The sequence below is a fragment of the Pristiophorus japonicus genome, chromosome 6, assembly GCF_044704955.1.
Source record: "Pristiophorus japonicus isolate sPriJap1 chromosome 6, sPriJap1.hap1, whole genome shotgun sequence".
NCBI lineage: Eukaryota > Metazoa > Chordata > Chondrichthyes > Pristiophoridae > Pristiophorus > Pristiophorus japonicus.
Genome location: NC_091982.1, coordinates 181,752,456 through 181,773,029, shown reverse-complemented (window position 1 = coordinate 181,773,029; position 20,574 = coordinate 181,752,456). Strand labels below are relative to the sequence as shown.

Genomic DNA, 20,574 nt, shown 5'->3' with positions numbered 1-20,574 from the left:
TGCCAAAACAAGCTTCAACATACCTTGAAAATAATTTTTACTTACAAGAGAAGGAATAAAGGCCTCATGGTACTTTTTAGGATTAATTCTCAGCGGACCCTGTAAATGCCAACGGAAAAAGTGAAGATCTTAATTTTTCAAACCATAACATTTTGAATCATATGTTAAACATTTACTGACTCGCATAATTTGTTCACTTTAATGTCAAACTGTAAACTGGCCTGGACCACAATTATATTTTCAAAATTCTATAAAAGCATATACGGTAACTGTGCAGATAGCAGTTAATGAGTATGATGTGGTTGGCATCACAGAGACATGGCTCCAGGGTGACTAAGGCTGGGAATTCAACATCCAAGGGTATTCAACATTTAGGAAGGATAGACAGAAAGGAAAAGGAGGTGGGGTGGTGTTGCTGGTTGAAGAGGAAATTAATGCAATTGTAAGGAAGGACATTAGCTTGGATGATGTGGAATCGGTATGGGTGGAGCTACGGAATACCAAAAGGCAGAAAACGCTAGTGGGAGTTGTGTACAGACCTCCAAACAGTAGTAGTGATGTTGGGGAGGGCATCAAACAGGAAATTAGGGGTGCAAGCAATAAAGGTGCAGCAGTTATCATGGATGACTTTAATATGCATATAGATTGGGCTAACCAAACTGGAAACAATACGGTGGAGGAGGATTTCCTGGAGTGCATAAGGGATGGTTTTCTAGACCAATATGTCGAGGAACCAACTAGGGGGGAGGCCATCTTAGACTGGGTGTTGTGTAATGAGAGAGGATTAGCAATCTCGTTGTGCGAGGCCCCTTGGGGATGAATGACCATAATATGGTGGAATTCTACAATAGGATGGAGAATGAAACAGTTAATTCAGAGACTATGGTCCAGAACTTAAAGAAGGATAACTTTGAAGGTATGAGGCGTGAATTGGCCAGGATAGATTAGCGAATGATACTTAAGGGGTTGACAGTGGATGGGCAATGGCAGACATTTAGAGACCGCATGGTGAACCTGTGGAAGATACTCCCAAAGTGCTGTTAGGTAGCGCATTCCATGAATTTGACCCAGCGACGATGAAGGAACGGCAATATATTTCCAAGTCAGGATGCTGCATGACTTGGAGGGGAACACGGAGGTGATGATGTCCCCATGCACCTGCATCCTTAGAGGCAGTAGAGGTTTGGAAGGCTAAAGCCTTGGCGAGTTGCTGGAGTGCATCTTGCAGCTGGTACACACTGCAGCAACAGTGCTCGATGGAGTGAATGTTTAGGGTGGTGTATGGAGTGTCAATCAAGCGGGCTGCTTTGATCCGAATTGTGTCAAGCTTCTTGCGTGTTGTTGGAGGTGCTCTCATCCAGGCAAGTGGAGTGTATTCCATCACACTCTTGACTTGGTGCCTTGTAGATGGTGGAAAGGCGTTGGGGTCTCAGCAGACTACCCAGCCTCTGACCTGTTTTTGTTGCCACATTATTTATGTGGCTGGTCCAGTTAAGTTTCTGGTCAATGGTGACCTCCCCCCGCCCGCCCGCCCAGGATGTTGATGGTGGGGGATTCAATGATAATAATGCTGTTGAATGTCAAGGGGAGGTGATCTGACTCTCACTTGTTGATGATAGTCATCGCCTGGCACATGTGTATGGCACAAATGTTACTTGCCACTTATCAGCACAAGCCTGAATGTTGTCCAGGTCTTGCTATATGCAGATATGGGCAGCTTCATTATCTGAGGAGTTGCAAATGGAACTGAACACTGTGCTATCAGCAAACATCCCCACTTCTGACATTATGATGGAGGAAAGGTCATTGATGAAGCATCTGAAGATGGTTGGGCCTAGGACACTACCCTGAGGAACTCCCGCAGCAATGTCCTGGAGCTGAGATGATTGGCCCCAACAACCACCTTCCTCTGTGCTAGGTATGCCTCCAGCCAATAGAGAGTTCCCCCGCGCCGCGCCCCCCACCCACCCCCGATTCCCATTGACTTCAATTTTACTCTGGCTCCTTAATGTCACACTTGGTCAAATGCTGCCAGGAAGAGTAAAGACATCTCACTGCAATCATATAGGGCCCTGGTGAGACCGTACCAGGATATACTTGCCATTGAGAGTGCAACAAAGATTCACCAGACTGATTCCTAGGATGGGGGGGATTGTCCTATGAGGAGAGATTGAGTAGACTAGGCTTATATTCTCTAGAGTTTAGAAGCATGAGAAGTGATCTCATTGAAACAAACAAAATTCTTACAGGGCTTGACAAGGTAAATGCAGGGAGGACGTTTCCTCTGGCTCGTGTCTAGAACCAGAGGTCACAGTCTCAGAATAAGGGCTCGGCCATTAAAGACTGAAATGAGGGAGAAACTTCTTCACTCAGAGGGTGGTGAATCTCTGGAATTCTCTTTCCCAGAGGACTGTGGAGGCTCAGTCTTAGTATATTCAAGACAGGGATCAATAGATTTTTGGATAATTAAGGGAATCAAGGGATATGGGGATAGTGCAGGAAAGGGAAGTTGAAGTAGAAGATCAGCCATGAGCTAATTGAATGGCAGAGCAGGCTCGAAGGGCTGAATGGCCTACTCCTGCTCCTAATTCTTATGTCATGTTCTTAGGTTGATGTCAAGGGCTGTCCCTCTCACCACACATCTGGAATTCAGCTCTTTTGTTCATATTTGGACCAAAGTTGTAATGAAGTCTGGAGCCAAATGATCCTGACGGAATCCAATCTGAGCATCGGTGAGCCGGTTATTGGTAAGTGCCGCTTGATAGCACTGTCAACGACACCTTCTATCACTTTGCTGATGTAGACTGATCGGGTGGTAATTGGCCAGATTGGATTTGTCCTGCTTTTTGTGGACAGGACCGACCTGGCAATTTTCCACTTTGTCGACTAGATGCCAGTGTTTTAGCTGTACTGGAACACCTTGGCTAGAGACGTGGCTATTTCTGCAGCACAAGTCTTCAGCATGACATCTGGGATGTTGTCAGGGCCCATAGCCTATGCTGTATCCAGTGTGCTCAGCCGTTTCTTGATATCATCTGGAGTAAATCAAATTGGCTGAAGACTATCATCAGCACTTCTGGCTGAAGATGGTTGCAAACACTTCAGCCTTGTCTTTTGCACTCGCATGCTGGCCTCCGCCATCATTGAGGATGGGAATGTTCATGGAGCCTCCTCCTCCCGTTAATTGTTTTATTGTCCACCACCATTCACAACTGGATGTGGCAGGACTGCAGAGCTTTGATGTGATCCGATGGTTGTGAGATCGCTTAGATCTGTCTATAGCATGCCGCCTCCGCTGTTTCGATTGCATGTAGTCCTGTGTTGAGCTTCATCAGATTGGTATCTCATTTTTAGGTGCACTTAGTGCTGCTCCTGGCATGCTCTTCCACACTCTTCATTGAAGCAGGGTTGGTCCCCTGGCTTGATGGTAATGGTAGAGTGAGGGATATGCCGGCCACGAGGTTACAGATTGTAGTGGAATATAATTCTGCTGCCACTGATGGCCCACAGTGCCTCATGGATGCCAAGTTTTGAATCGCTAGAACTGTTCTGAATCTAAACCATTTAGCACGGTGGTGGTGCCACACAACACGTTGGAAGGTGTCCTCAGTGTGAAAAAGGACTTCATCTCCACAAGATCTGCATATGCAACAGATAGATTGGCGAGGACAAGGTCAAGTAGGTTTTTCCCTTATGTTAGTTCTCTCACCATCTGCTGCAGGCCCAGTCTGGTCGGTTTCAGGACTCAGCCAGCTCAGTCAGCAGTAATGCTACCGAACCACTCTTGGTGATGGACAATGAAATCCCCCACCCAGAGCATGTTCTATGCCCTTGCTAGCCACAGTGCTTCTTCCAAGTGGTGTTCAACATGGACAAGTATTGATTCATCAACTGAAGGAGGGTGGTAAATGGTAATCAGCAGGAGATTTCCTTGCCCATGTTGGACCTGATGCCATGAGACTTCATGGGGTCTGGAGTCAATGTAGAGGACTCCCAGGGCCACTCGCTCCCAACTGAATACCTCTATGCCTTCATCTCTGGTGGTTATGTCCTGCCGATGGGACAGATCATAGTGATGGAGGAGTCTGGGACATTGGCTGAGAGATGTGATTCTGTGAGTGTAACTATGTCAGGCTGTTGCTCGACTAGTTTGTGAGACAGCTCTCCCAATTTTGGCACAAGTCCCCAGATGTTAGTGATGAGGACATTGCAGGGTCAACTGGGCTGGTGTGCCTTTGTCGTGTCCGGTGCCTCGATCGATGCTGGGTGGTCTGTCTGGTTTTATTCTTATTAGTGTTTCTTGTAGCAGTTTGATACAACAGAGTGGCTTGCTAGGCCATTTTAAAGTGCAGTTAAGAGTCAACCACAACCATTGCGGAGTCACATATAGGTCAGACCAGGTAAGGACGGCTGATTTCCTTCCCTAACGGACATTAGTGAACCAGATAGGTTTTTATGACAATCCAGTGGTGTCATGGTCACCATTACTGATACCAGCTTTTTATTCCAGATTGATTTAATTAACTGGATTCAAATTCCCTAGCTGCCGTGGTGGGATTTGAATATCACTGACAAAACCAATCCTCGAGAAGGTATCTTGGTTGATTTTTCATCCTCCCTCAACCAGGACAATGCAGCAAATTGCAGTGCCCGTTATGCCACTCCAATTGAGATCAATGAACTGAACACGAACTGAGAGACAAATCCAAGACCTTCCTGGTCTGTACGGCACAGTACCATCATATCAAATGGTTCATAGTACTTTGCTTGAATTATTACGTTGAGAGTTCAAGTCCCACTACAGGCTTGAATCCATAATCTAAGTTGACAGTGGTAGGAGAATAGGAGTGTTGCATTGTTCGAATTTCCACGTTTCAAATGAGACGTTAAACTAAGGTCTCATCTGCCCATCAGGTGGATCCCTGGGCATTATTTGAAGAAAAGCAGGGCATTTTCTTGATATCCTGGCCAACATTTCTACTTCAACCAACATTACTACAAACAGATTATCTACTCACAAACTAATCTGCTTTGTGGGACTCTGGTATGTGCAAAATGGGCTTCTGAGTTTGCCAATACACCAGTGACCCCTCTTCAATGGTAATCAATTGCAGGTAAAGTGCTTTTGGACATTCTGAGGATGTGAAAGGCATCATGTAAGTGTAAGTTCTTTCTTTCTTTACTATATCAAGGAGTACATTTATCCATTAAGCAGTTGAGTAGCTTGTTGCATAATTTAGAATTATGCAACATTTTAATGAGAATAGTCCACATTGTTGACTATGAGGATTTCTCAGACAGCAGGGAATCATTTCATCAAAGTGATGCTGGGAGAGGACAGTTAGAGAGAGAATAACATTCATATTCAGCAAAATGGGGAAAGGTTTTGTGCCCACAGATAATTTTGCATTTACGGGATCTTAAGCAATAAAGAAGTGTACCCAATGATACTGAAGTTACCCGTTTCTTTCAGCAGCAGCATTTTTTGATGTAATTATCAACTAACTGAAATAACTTCACAATGTTAAGTCACTCCTGATCAGTCAGGAATCTTGCCAAAGTAATACTTATATAATTAAAAAGGCAAATGTAATACATGTGCAGATCAAAGCTCTTATCCGTGCATTTTTTAACTCCGGACTCAACTATTCCAATGCTTCCTTGATCAGCATTCCTTCCTCTACCCTACATAAATTTGAGTTCATCCAAAATTCCACTGCGCATATCCTACCCCATACTAGGTCCCAATCACCCGTATCATCCCTGCTGCTGACCTGCATTGGCTCCTGGTTACCCCAAGACTAACTTTAAAATTCTCATCTTTGTATTTAAATCCTTTATTGTTCATACCTCTCCCCTATCTCTGCAATCTCCTCCATCACTATAACTTTCGCCACCCCTGAACTTTCTGTACCCCTGGCACTTGGGTAATACCCCCTCCCTTTGTCCCATTATTGGCAGTTGGTCTCCTTTATTTCTATTATATTACATTTACAGTGGATTACTTTTAGCGTGTAATGATAGTCACGTTGGCAAGCATTGCAGCCATTCTTCACAAACAACAATGAGACATATTTGATGGTATTGATTCAGGGAGGAATGTTGGCCAGGCCACTAGGACAATTCACTGTTTCTCTGAATAGTGCTGTAAGATTTTTAACATCCACCAGCAGGCAGACAAGACCTTGATTTAACGTCACCCAGAGTACCGTGAATTCTCAGTAGTGCACTTGCATGTCACCCCAGGTAATGCTCTCATGTCCTTGGGCTTGAACCCCTAACTTTTTGAGTCAGGAGGCCAGAGAACTAGCATCTAAACCATAAAACAATTGGTTGTGCCTTTATATATTTTCTGGTCACTAAATGTTCCATTACAACAAAACAAATTCCTCATTAACTAAGAAAAGTCAGATAACTTTGTCAGATAAAGATGCCAAATAAAATGTGGTCTGTTAATTTCTATCCTACACCTAAATTCAATTGAAGCTTAAAACTCTCCTCACCTATTAGATCAAATTTAAAACCAAGCAAAAGCTGCCAATATTTCAGATAATCCTAATTCCATGTATAATACATTGGAGTGATAGGTGTTTAATTTAAAATTAGAAATAATTAAAGAAAACATCCTTTAGGGCTTAGGGAGTTTTCAGCACACCTGATTCAATCAGTGACCTAATTTATGACATCACCCAGCAAAACAGCAGCTGTATCAACAGCAGACAAAGACTCCATTGTGATGTCATCTACCTAGCAGTAGCCTAGCAACAGAGAACAAACAACCTAAGGACACGAGAGAAAGGGAGATAGACAGTCCTCTTTCTTTGTTCCCACGTTATGTTTCTCTCAATTCTTGCTTTCTAATATTTTGCAATTCAAAATTTAAATGGGCAGATAAATTGCAGACAAATTAGGCTAAAATTCCTCCAAAGATTTCATGAATGCACACTATACTATCACAACTAAACTACATCAATTTACAGGTTTGATGTATTATCACACGTCAACTGGTTTATACCACTGCAGCATCTAATTCCAGGGTCAGTGCTTTTATTTTTGAGATGCAACAGCAAGTCATAATGTTTCCATTTATACCTGTTGGTTCTTCAAATATGTGACAAAAATAGTACAGTCTTAGTTACCTGTATAAGTTCTCCTCTCTTTAAGCCAGTTGAAACATCACTGGTTGGCAAGTAGGGTTCAAATATCTTCTTCCTTCTCCCTCGGCTAGACCTACTCCGATTCCTCTTATCATTAGGAACTGAATGTGTACCTTGGTTCCCCACTGCAAAAAACAGTAAAGAGGCCATCAATAAAATTGTGGATATATATTTCCTCTTCCACCAACCCCAAAATTTCTCATATATTCAACCACGCCTACTGTCAACTTTCCTCTTTTCTCCCTTGCTGGCTCAGCATCTCACTACCTTACTTACACATTTGGTTGTGAAGTATCTTGGTACCTTTTTTTTACATTAATGGTGCTATATAAACGTAACTTGTTATTTTATAGAAGAATTGCTTTTTCAGAGTTGCACATTTTAAAAAAGTCTTGAGAGTAACACATAAAACAAACAAATGTCTTAAACTGAAGGTGTGGACTACATATTCAAAGCTGCGTCCAAACAGAAAGGCAGTTTTTCAGCATTTCTAGCAAAATAATTAAACTCTACTAACAGATTTCCTGTGACATTCTGTTTAGCAGTTAAATGATTCACTACTTTATTGCAACAGGGGTGTTTATGCCATGTAGGGGATAACATTTCCACCACTGATAGTGACTGAATAAGTCAAATTCTATTTTTACTAAATGCTGCTCTAGGATTTTTACTAGTGCTTTGGGGATGCCACAAAATTCATTATTCTGTATATATCTATCTATATCTAAATCTCTACATCTATCTTTATCTATACATTTATATATCTATTGAGACAAACATCTATATATCTATCGAGACAGAGAGCGCACGACATCAAGAAGCTCACTTTTCTACACAAGAGTAGTCAATGCTTGGACTTCCAGGTGGTTTACTGAAGGCAAAACATTCCTTGGAATCATTTTTTTTAAGTTGCCATGACGAGCAAGAGTGTAGGCTCCTTCTAAATAATGAGCTAATGTGTGCTAAATAACCTCTCATTCGCATCTAGCAGAGGAATCATCAGCAAACGAATAAACTTTGTGTAGAAAATTACAATCTACAATACAAAATTTAGGTGTTACTGCGACTTTAAATGTCTATAAATCTGTTGCTTTTATCAGTGTAGGTTTACATCTAATATCGTATATACACCTTTTTGCCCTTTGCTTTGGTAGAATCAAACACAGGTTTTTATCCAGACCAGAACTTGGAAGAATTGAATTTGTCACAAATGTATTCAACATTCACAAAACATATCAAACACATTTTAGTAATTATTGCATTACTCTTGACCAAATCAGTACCAGTTACTTGTAAAAAAAACTTTTATAATGCACAATATAGTGACAATTTTTGGCAACAAAAGCATTAAAAGTAGTTCCATCTGTAAAAGACTGCAAAGCGCTAATCCAATACAACACAACTCTCAACTTTAACACCCATTCTGCGAAGAAATTAAGCCATTCAGATTCACATGAAATAACATTTTAATCAGCTAAATTGTAGGAACCAATTTAAATTCAATAAATTTATTGATGAATCTTAGTTTAGAGGATACTCTATACCCACATTAAGAGATTACCAATGCTGCCATTGTATTGCCCAGCAATCCCCACATGACTAACAATTCTTAGACTATTTGCTAGTAGTCTGCATTTTAAAATTAAACACATATGTTGCATTATAAAAGGAACACAATGTACCATTTGAAGAATCTACTTATTTCAAATCTACTTTTGGGATGGAATTATTATAATATGTAATGCTTTTCTAAGCAGTGAGCGGGGAACACTTTAGATGTTGTGTGCAGAAATCCAGGTGAAAATAAAAATGATGGGATGTAAATTTCTTTACTAATGCAAAATGGGAGAACACCCATTTTTTTCCATAATTAACAAAAGGACACGACTGCTGCCAATGAACTGGAAGTAGCTGCGCATGCGCAGTTCCAGTGTTTCTTTTGTTTGCTGTCGTGGACTTCCCAAAACGAGGAATAAAGAAGCGGATTTAGAGAATTCTGTTAGGACCGTTAATTTTAAATAAAATTCGAACTGCGAGTTTATTTTTAAAAGTTGTTGTTTGTCCTATTAGAACCACAGAAAGTAGTTGAGGCCAATTCACTAAATATATTCAAAAGGGAGTTAGATAAAGTCCTTACTACTCGGAGGATCAAGGGGTATGGCAAGAAAGCAGGAATGGGGTACTGAAGTTGCATGTTCAGCCATGAACTCATTGAATGCCGGTGCAGGCTAGAAGGGCTGAATGGCCTACTCCTGCACCTATTTTCTATGTTTCTATGTTTCTATTAGTTTTAAATAAAATTCGAAGTGAGAGATGCAATGAATTGTGACAGATGGGCATGGGGCTTAATTGTAAATTCAAAGCAAAGATGGGAAATAATTGTATTGAAATTTGACTGATTGAACATTTTGTGAGAATGTAAATTATCCTTGTAATCCTATTCCAACCTTCAGAAGCAGTGTCACTAATGCAGAATCACACAATTTAACATTGCACATTCTGCCAATTTTATTAGTGATGGAGGAATTCGGGCATCTCCCATTGTTCTTTAACAGAGACTTCACCTGCCATATTCCCACTGATACAACAGCCAAGAAACATGACCAGGCAATGTTCTTTAATCTTTCTGCTCACTATGGTACTTTGGTCAGCATCATTCATGGCTATTTTCAATCCACTGCTGTCCACGACATATCCTTTAGTACAAGTTGACATGTGCCACTGTTGGTTCACAGCTCCACCCCACCCTCCTTTCCTGATCTAGTTCTACAGGTACCACCTCTCCAGAAGAAAGACATTGGCAGCAAAAGTTAATGTCATAAGTACACTAATGTACGGTGTAGAAATAGCTCACGGGTGAAGAGAAAACAATCTGGTCATGATAGTAGATTCAACAATTAATTTGAAATCACTTGAGAGCTGCAAAAAACAAAGCAAACAGAATGTTTAATTATATAGCTAGATTAGTTGAACAAAAGATGGCATGCTAAAAGTGTACAGTGCCTTGGTCAGACTGCAGCCTGAATACTGTGCTTAGTTTTCGGCAAGATACAATTAAAATATTTAAGCCATAGAGCTAAGCAGAAAAGAAGCACGAAGCCAATCCCTAGCTTCAAAAGATTGAGTTACAAGATTGGAGAAACTGGAGTTCTTCAGTCTTCAAAATAAGCTTCTGAGACAGGAAGCTAATTGAAGTGTGCAAGATATTAAAAGGCAAAGATCAAGATAATCCAGAGCATTACCAAAGTATACCAAGGTACTAATAGAAGGGGTCATATGTTAAAGAAAAAATTAGGCAGATGTCAGGAACGAACTATATTCAAAAAATAATTAATACTTGTAACAACATTTTGGGTCGAACAATGGAGGCAAAAACCTTGAACTCATTTAAGAGACAAATGATATAATTAAGGGAATCTAAAAGCATGTTTTTTTAAAAACTCTGGATAAATGGTTTCTCTCATCTATATTGTGATCTTCTAAAACCACGACAGCGCTGTGCGGTTAAAGACTAAGAGCTCAATTTTCCCCAAGCCTGTTTTCTGGTGTATTGCCAGAGTTACGCCAGGTTTTCTAGGCCAGAAATGCGCCAGAAATATTTTGCCAAAGTTTTCCCGATCTGTAACTCGAATTTGGCACCGCACAGCGTGTCCAGTTGCCTTGGGGGGTGGAGCCTGCTGTCTGTGCCAAAAAACAATGCCATACCTTCTGCGCATGCGCGGAGAAAAACATTATGTTCTTGACGTCGTTCCAATGGACACACATGCTCAGTACAGCTAGGATTTGGCAATCGGACATTTTTAAAGAGCCAGTCGTGTGTGTGTGTGTGTGAGAGAGAAAGAGTGCTATGAGGGCATTGGAAAAATCAGAGCTGGAGTAATACAAGATGCAACGCGGAGCAAGGACCAAGAATTTCTTACTGGAAGAAGTGGAGGCACTAGTTACTGTGATTGAGAACAGATGGCAGGAGCTGGATACCAGCAGTGGTCACATAAAAGTTCCACCAAAAGAAATGAAGAAACGCTGGAACCAAGTTGCAGAAGATTACTGCGCAGTGGTGAGCACCACAAGATCTGGAAGCCAGTGTAAAAAGAAATGGCAATCGTAAATGTGACCAGCTGTATATGTCCCACCTAGCAGAAAGACACCCTCTCTAAAAAGTTGCATTTTCATCTTTGCAGAGGAAACTGGCACACATCAAATGAGAAAGAACTTGAACAGGAGGAGACCCGGCAAATCTGCACCCACTGACACCCTTGGAAGAGAGGGCCGCTGCTTTGATGGGTCCTGCCTGGAAAAAAGCAATCAGCACTGCACAAGCTGGGCCCACACTCGAGGGAGAGGCCAAATCCTGCAAATTCCTCGTGGTCCTTCAAATCAACCTGCTGCCTGGCCTGCAATGTGTGAGCCTACTCATGCAACCCATCCTGCCCCCTTCTCTGCTGTTAACCATTTGACTGTTTTGTTTATTTTACTGAACTTGAGGCCAACCCTGACAATGCAGAAGATGATTCAGACGAGGATGAGCCTGAAGGAGAACATTTTCCAATCCCACCCTCCAGATCAAGAACAATGGGGGGGGGGGCAGGGATGGAGCTGGATGAAGCTCCCATTGTTGTAAGTTGGCAGTTGGCGAGTGGCGGGAGCAGCGTCGGAGCGGCCTATAAAAGGCCCAGCGGGTGTTCCACAGGCAGCGGCAGTTAGTGAGAGGCGGGAGCACCGTCGGAGCGGCCTATAAAAGGCCCAGCGGGTGTTCCACAGGCAGCGGCAGTTGGTGAGAGGCGGGAGCAGCGTATAAAAGGGTACCGGTGCAGCTACAGCGGGGAGAGAAGGCAAAGAAGTAGAAAGGAATGAAAAGGTGACGTCACAGCCAAGGGCGTAAGTGATTGGCTGGTGATTGGTGAGTAGCTTTTCTTTTTATTTTTTATATCAGTAAGTAAACTGTAACATTGTTGTGCCAATTTAAGTGTATCTAAGGGTTAAGGCATGGCAGGAGAGCTCGGTGACGTGTTATGCTCCTCCTGTATCATGTGGGAACTCAGGGACACTTCCGGTGTCCCTGACGACTACGTGTGTGAGAAGTGTATCCGCCTCCAGCTCCTGACGGACCGCGTTGCGGAATTGGAGCCAAGGGTGGATTCACTCTAGAGCATCCACGATGCTGAGAATGACGTGAGTAGCACGTGTAGCGAGTTGATCTTACCGCAGGAGAAGGATCCACAGCCAGCTAGGGAATGGAAGACCAGCAGAAAGAGTAGTGCAAGGAAGGTAGTGCAGGGGTCCCCTGTGGTCATCCCCCTGCAAAACAGATACACTGCTTTGAGTGCTGTTGAGGGGGATGACTCATCAGGGGAGGGCAGCAGCTGCCAAGTTCATGGCACCATGGCTGGCTCTGTTGCACAGGAGGGCAGGAAAAAGAGTGGGAGAGCGATAGTGATAGGGGATTCAATCATAAGGGGAATAGATAGGCGTTTCTGCGGCCGCAACCGAGATTCCAGGATGGTATGTTGCCTCCCTGGTGCAAGGGTCAAGGATGTCTCCGAGCGGGTGCAGGACATTCTAAAAAAGGAGGGAGAACAGCCAGTTGTCGTGGTGCACATTGGTACCAACGACATAGGTAAAAAAAAGGGATGAGGTCCTACGAAACGAATTTATGGAGCTAGAAGCTAAATTAAAAAGTAGGACCTCAAAAGTAGTAATCTCGGGATTGCTACCAGTGCCACGTGATAGTCAGAGTAGGAATCGCAGGATAGCACAGATGAATACGTGGCTTGAGCAGTGGTGCAGCAGGGAAGGATTCAAATTCCTGGGGCATTGGAACAGGTTCTGGGGGAGGTGGGACCAGTACAAACCGGACGGTCTGCACCTGGGCAGGACCGGAACCAATGTCCTAGGGGGAGTGTTTGCTCGTGCTGTTGGGGAGGAGTTAAACTAATATGGCAGGGGGATGGGAACCAATGCAGGGAGACAGAGGGAAACAAAAAGGAGACAAAAACAAAAGACAGAAAGGAGATTAGTAAAAGTGGAGGGCAGAGAAACCCAAGGCAAGAAACAAAAAGGGCCACTGAATATAAAAGGGCTGCAGGAGGGGTCAAAACTAAAAATCATGGTTTAAAAACTAGGATGAAAACACTCAACCTAAATGCACGCAGCATTTGAAATAAAGTAAATGAGTTGACGGCACAAATCATTACAAATGGGTATGATTTGGTGGCCATTACAGAAACATGGTTGCAGGGTGGCCAAGACTGGGAATTAAACATACAGGGGTATCTGACGATTCAGAAAGATAGACAAGAAGGGAAAGGAGGTAGGGTAGCTCTGTTAATAAAAGATGATATTAGGGCAGTTGTGAGGGATGATATTGGCTCCAATGAACAAAATGTTGAATCATTGTGGGTGGAGATTAGAGATAATAAGGGGAAAAAGTCACTGGTCGGCGTAGTTTATAGGCCCCCAAATAATAACTTCACGGTGGGGTGGGCAATAATCAAGGGAATAATGGAGGCATGTGAAAAAGGAACGGCAGTAGTCATGGGGGATTTTAACCTACATATCGATTGGTCAAATCAAATCGCACGGGGTAGCCTGGAGGAGGAATTCATAGAATGCATACGGGATTGTTTCTTAGAACAGTATGTAACAGAACCTACAAGGGAGCAAGCCATCTTAGATCTGGTCCTGTGTAATGAGACAGGAAAAATAAACGATCTCCTAGTAAAAGATCCTCTCGGAATGAGTGATCACAGCATGATTGAATTTGTAATACAGATTGAGGGTGAGGAAGTTGTGTCAGAAACGAGCGTACTATGCTTAAACAAAGGGGACGACAGTGGGATGAGGGCAGAGTTAGCTAAAGTAGACTGGAAACAAAGACTAAACGGTGGCACAATTGAGGAACAGTGGAGGACTTTTAAGGAGCTCTTTCATAGTGCGCAACAAAAATATATTCCAGTGAAAAAAAATGCGGCAAGAGAAGGGATAACCAGCCGTGGATAACCAAGGAAATAAAGGAGAGTATCAAATCAAAGACCAATGCGTATAAGGTGGCTAAGGTTAGTGGGAAACTAGAGGATTGGGAAAATTTTAAGCAACAGCAAAGAATGACTAAAAAAGCAATAAAGAAAGGGAAGATAGATTACGAAGGTAAACTTGCGCAAAACATAAAAACAGATAGTAAAAGCTTTTACAGATATATAAAACGGAAAAGAGTGACTTAAGTAAATGTTGGTCCCTGAGAAGATGAGAAGGGGGATTTAATAATGGGAAATGTGGAAATGGCTGAGACCTTAAACAATTATTTTGCTTCAGTCTTCACAGTGGAAGACACAAAAACCATGCCAAAAATTGCAGGCCACAGGAATGTGGGAAGGGAGGACCTTGAGACAATCACTATCACTAGGGGGGTAGTGCTGGACAGGCTAATGGGACTCAAGGTAGACAAGTCCCCTGGTCCTGATTAAATGCATCCCAGGGTATTAAAAGAGATGGCGGAAGTTATAGCAGATGCATTCGTTATAATCTACCAAAATTCTCTGGACTCTGGGGAGGTACCAGCGGATTGGAAAGCAGCTAATGTAACGCCTCTGTTTAAAAAAGGGGGCAGGCAAAAGGCAGGTAACTATAGGCCGGTTAGTTTAACATCTGTAGTGGGGAAAATGCTTGAAACTATCATTAAGGAAGAAATAGCGGGACATCTAGATAGGAATAGTGCAATCAAGCAAACGCAGCATGGATTCATGAAGGAGAAATCATGTTGAACTAATTTACTTGCATTCTTTGAGGATATAACGAGCATGGTGGATAGAGGTGTACCGATGGATATGGTGTATTTAGATTTCCAAAAGGCATTCGATAAGGTGCCACACAAAAGGTTACTGCAGAAGATAGAGATACGTGGCGTCAGAGGAAATGTATTAGCATGGATACAGAGTTGGCTGGCGAACAGACAGCAGAGACTAGGGATAAATGGGTCCTTTTCGGGTTGGAAATCGGTGGTTAGTGGTGTGCCACAGAGATCGGTGCTGGGACCACAATTGTTTACAATATACATAGACGACCTGGAAGAGGGGACAGAGTGTAGTGCAACAAAATTTGCAGATGACACTAAGATTAGTGGGAAAGCGGGTTGTGTAGAGGACTCAGAGAGGCTGCAAGGAGATTTGGATAGGTTAAGCGAATGGGCTAAGGTTTGGCAGATGGAATACAATGTCAGAAAGTGTGAGGTCCTCCACCTTGGGAAAAAAAAAAGTAAAAGGGAATATTATTTGAATGGGGAGAAATTACAACATGCTGAGGTGCAGAGGGACCTGGGGGTCCTTGTGCATGAATCCCAAAAAGTTAGTTTGCAGGTGCAGCAGGTAATCAGGAAGGCGAATGCAATGTTGGCCTTCATTGCGAGAGGGATGGAGTACAAAAGCAGGGAGGTCTTGCTGCAACTGTATAGGGTATTGGTAAGGCCGCACCTGGAGTGCTGCGTGCAGTTTTGGTCACCTTACTTAAGGAAGGATATACCAGCTTTGGAAGGGGTACAGAGACAATTCACTAGGCTGATTCCAGAAATGAGGAGGTTACCATATGATGATAGATTGAGTAGACTGGGTCTTTACTCGTTGGAGTTCAGAAGGATGAGGGGTGATCTTATAGAAACATTTAAAATCATGAAAGGGATAGACAAGATAGAGGCAGACAGGTTGTTTCCACTGGTAGGGGAGACTAGAACTAGGGGTGACTTTAATATGCACATAGATTGGGCTAACCAAACTGGAAGCAATACGCTGGAGGAGGATTTCCTGGAGTGCATAAGGGATGGTTTTCTCGACCAATATGTCGAGGAACCAACTAGGGGGGAGGCCATCTTAGATTGGGTGTTGTGTAATGAGAGAGGATTAATTAGCAATCTCGTTGTGCGAGGCCCCTTGGGGAAGAGTGACCATAATATGGTGGAATTCTGCATTAGGATGGCGAATGAAACAGTTAATTCAGAGACCATGGTCCAGAACTTAAAGAAGGGTAACTTTGAAGGTATGAGGCGTGAATTGGCTAGGATAGATTGGCGAATGATACTTAAGGGGTTGACTGTGGATGGGCAATGGCAGACATTTAGAGACCGCATGGATGAACTACAACAATTGTACATTCCTGTCTGGCGTAAAAATAAAAAAGGGAAGGTGGCTCAACCATGGCTATCAAGGGAAATCAGGGATAGCATTAAAGCCAAGGAAGTGGCATAGAAATTGGCCAGAAATAGCAGCGAACCCGGGGACTGGGAGAAATTTAGAACTCAGCAGAGGAGGACAAAGGGTTTGATTAGGGCAGGGAAAATGGAGTACGAGAAGAAGCTTGCAGGGAACATTAAGACGGATTGCAAAAGTTTCTATAGATATGTAAAGAGAAAAAGGCTAGTAAAGACAAACGTAGGTCCCCTGCAGTCAGAATCAGGGGAAGTCATAACGGGGAACAAAGAAATGGCGGACCAATTGAACAAGTACTTTGGTTCGGTATTCACTAAGGAGGACACAAACAACCTTCCGGATATAAAAGGGGTCGGAGGGTCTAGTAAGGAGGAGGAACTGAGGGAAATCCTTATTAGTCGGGAAATTGTGTTGGGGAAATTGATGGGATTGAAGGCCGATAAATCCCCAGGGCCTGATGGACTGCATCCCAGCGTACTTAAGGAGGTGGCCTTGGAAATAGTGGATGCATTGACAGTCATTTTCCAACATTCCATTGACTCTGGATCAGTTCTTATGGAGTGGAGGGTAGCCAATGTAACCCCACTTTTTAAAAAAGGAGGGAGAGAGATAGACCGGTCAGCCTGACATCGGTAGTGGGTAAAATGATGGAATCAATTATTAAGGATGTCATAGCAGTGCATTTGGAAAGAGGTGACATGATAGGTCCAAGTCAGCATGAATTTGTGAAAGGGAAATCATGCTTGACAAATCTTCTGGAATTTTTTGAGGATGTTTCCAGTAGAGTGGACAAGGGAGAACCAGTTGATTTGGTATATTTGGACTTTCAGAAGGCTTTCGACAAGGTCCCACACAAGAGATTAATGTGCAAAGTTAAAGCACATGGGATTGGGGGTAGTGTGCTGACATGGATTGAGAACTGATTGTCAGACAGGAAGCAAAGAGTAGGAGTTAATGGGGAATTTTCAGAATGGCAGGCAATGATTAGTGGGGTACCGCAAGGTTCTGTGCTGGGGCCCCAGCTGTTTACACTGTACATTAATGATTTAGACGAGGGGATTAAATGTAGTATCTCCAAATTTGCGGATGACACTAAGTTGGGTGGCAGTGTGAGCTGCGAGGAGGATGCTATGAGGCTGCAGAGCGACTTGGATAGGTTAGGTGAGTGGGCAAATGCATGGCAGATGAAGTATAATGTGGATAAATGTGAGGTTATCCACTTTGGTGGTAAAAACAGAGAGACAGACTATTATCTGAATGGTGACAGATTAGGAAAAGGGGAGGTGCAAAGAGACCTGGGTGTCATGGTACATCAGTCATTGAAGGTTGGCATGCAGGTACAGCAGGCGGTTAAGAAAGCAAATGGCATGTTGGCCTTCATAGCGAGGGGATTTGAGTACAGGGGCAGGGAGGTGTTGCTACAGTTGTACAGGGCCTTGGTGAGGCCACACCTGGAGTACTGTGTCCAGTTTTGGTCTCCTAACCTGAGGAAGGACATTCTTGCTATTGAGGGAGTGCAGCGAAGGTTCACCAGACTGATTCCCGGGATGGCGGGGCTGACCTATCAAGAAAGACTGGATCATCTGGGCTTGTATTCACTGGAGTTCAGAAGAATGAGAGGGGACCTCATAGAAACGTTTAAAATTCTGATGGGGTTGGACAGGTTAGATGCAGGAAGAATGTTCCCAATGTTGGGGAAGTCCAGAACCAGGGGACACAGTCTAAGGATAAGGGGTAAGCCATTTAGGACCGAGAAGAGGAGGAATTTCTTCACCCAGAGAGTGGTGAACCTGTGGAATTCTCTACCACAGAAAGTTGTTGAGGCCAATTCACTAAATATATTCAAAAAGGAGTTAGATGAAGTCCTACTACTAGGGGGATCAAGGGGTATGGTGAGAAAGCAGGAATGAGGTACTGAAGTTGCATGTTCAGCCATGAACTCATTGAATGGCGGTGCAGGTTAGAAGGGCCGAATGGCCTACTCCTGCACCTATTTTCTATGTTTCTATGTTTCTATGTAAAATACAGAGGAGCCAATTTAAAACCGAGTTGAGAAGGAATTTCTTCTCCCAGAGGGTTGTGAATCTGTGGAATTCTCTGCCCAAGGAAGCAGTTGAGGCTAGCTCATTGAATGTGTTCAAGTCACAGATAGATAGATTTTTAACCAATAAGGGAATTAAGGGTTACGGGGAGAGGGCGGGTAAGTGGAGCTGAGTCCACGGCCAGATCAGCCATGATCTTATTGAATGGCGGAGCAGGCTCGAGAGGCTCGATGGCCTACTCCTGTTCCTAATTCTTATGTTCTTATGTTCTTATTGTACTGAACTTGGAGGAGGTGCCGCTCATGGAGGTACCAGCTTCTTCCGTGACTAGTGGTTTGTGTGTTGGTGGGATATTCCATGGTTTCCCACCTTCCGAGGCTGCGAGTCCCAGTGGTGTGGTGCAGCGAGGCACACCCAGGGTCCCACCATCCCAGGCTGCGGGTCCCAGTGGTGTGGTGCAGCGAGGCACACCCAGGGTCCCAGCATCCCAGGCTGCGGGTTCCAGTGGTGTGCTGCGAGCCACACCCATGGGAGATGGGGAAGGAGAGCTCGACCACGCCCTGAGATGCAGGATGTAATAGATGTGATTCAGATGATGTCATTGAATGCGGAGAGCTTTGACCTTATCTGATCACGCCTGGACACCATCAGTGGGGTGAGTGATGAGGTAACGGGACTGTCGGGAGAAGTAACAACTCTCACGAGAAATGGGAACAATATCCGGGACCATCAGTGAGGGAATAGTGGCCATGAGGGCAGGAATGTCAGAGGTAGTGCAAACCACGTCACTGGCCATTAGTGAGGGAATGTTGCAGGCCGCTGAGACACTGTCAGGATGCATGACGGTCGGCATGTTGGAGTTAGCTGCTGCAATAAGGGAACACACCCAGACTCCGCGGCCATTGACAGAATCAACTGCCACTCCCACTGCAATCCCCACACCAGCCTCTGAAGAGCCCAAAGCCGGGCCCTCCAACTTGCCGCCTGACGCTGACGCACCCCACCCTCAAGAGGTGTGCAGTACCCGAGATGTTAGAAGGAATAAGCTTGGTACCAAGCCCAGAAACGCTGTGCCACCGCCTGCAGGCAGGGGTGGTAGAGTGTCCAAGACCCAGCGCAGCGGGCGGTCTTAGAATAAGGGGTTGAGAGATGGGTGCAGCCTTTCTTTGCTGCTGTTGTTATCATTGTTACTGTTGTAACTGTTCTCAAATTAAAAGTTTTTGGTAAGTTATCTAAATTTACAAGTTTATAAGTGATCTTAAAGTTTTTAAGTGATCTTAAAGAGTGTTCTTAAAGTGAAGTTTGATACAAGAATAATTCTATTAAAGTTAAGTTATTGTAAATTTTTGAATAAAATATATTTTATATTAAAACGGAACTATGTTCCATTAACACAACACATTACGAAACAGCTCCAAACAGTAAACATGTCCATGTTGAATAGTTGTCGCTGAGCCCTCTGGGTCTCCTCTCTCCCCCCTACGCCCACCCCTTGAGTTTTATGACCTCTCTCTCCCTCCCCTGGCTACAAGCCGTAAAATCGTCTCTCTCTCCCTCCCTCCTTTCCTTTCCTTGCCTTGCCTCGCCTCGCCTCGCCTCGCCTCGCCTCTCCTCCCCCACCGCCACCCCCCCCCCCCCACGGCTTGTTTTGTAGCCGAACCCCAAGCCACTGTGTCTGGACGCAAGGCCGATTCTGCCGGCCAAACTTATAACCCTCCAGGCCTTCTTCAAGACTTTCGCTGATGGTGTGTGAGTGAGTAAAAAAATGAGAACACTTGTGAAATCCTACAAATTGACATTTCTACGTTGACAGGTAAAAAAAAAGTTGAACTTTATTGATTTTGACAGTGTTCTTGGCTCTCTCCAAAATCTTCGATTTAAAAACAATGGCATCTTTCAGCGCAGATTTGTGAATGTGCACTGGTTTTCTTAACTCACAGAAGGTTTTTCGTGAGTGGCCAGATACGCCAACGTAATAGAAAAAAATGTTGGCCAAACTGCGAACAATTGAAAAAACTGGCGCAGACATGAGGTGAAAAAAAAACTGGCCGCGAAAAATCGTTATTAAGTCAGTTGCGCTGGTGCAAATGGCAGGGGGAAAGTTTGAAAAAAATAAATACGTTAAAATTTTGACTCAATACGCCAAAAAAAGCAGCCTATTCCCAAAAAACGGCGCACATC

The 20,574-nt window shown here is 43.7% G+C and overlaps 1 protein-coding gene across 3 annotated transcripts in view; it reads right to left on the bottom strand.

Moving 5' to 3' along the window:
- Positions 1-20,574, bottom strand: part of dis3l2 (DIS3 like 3'-5' exoribonuclease 2) — a 437,600-nt gene that overhangs the window by 375,383 nt on the left and 41,643 nt on the right. For all 3 annotated transcript variants that reach the window (XM_070883462.1, XM_070883465.1, XM_070883463.1), the window contains exons 3-4: positions 7,140-7,282; positions 46-99 (exon numbers count right to left, since the gene is read on the bottom strand). In XM_070883462.1, coding sequence (XP_070739563.1) covers positions 46-99; positions 7,140-7,282 — 197 coding nt within the window. The remainder of the gene's footprint in view (positions 1-45; positions 100-7,139; positions 7,283-20,574) is intronic.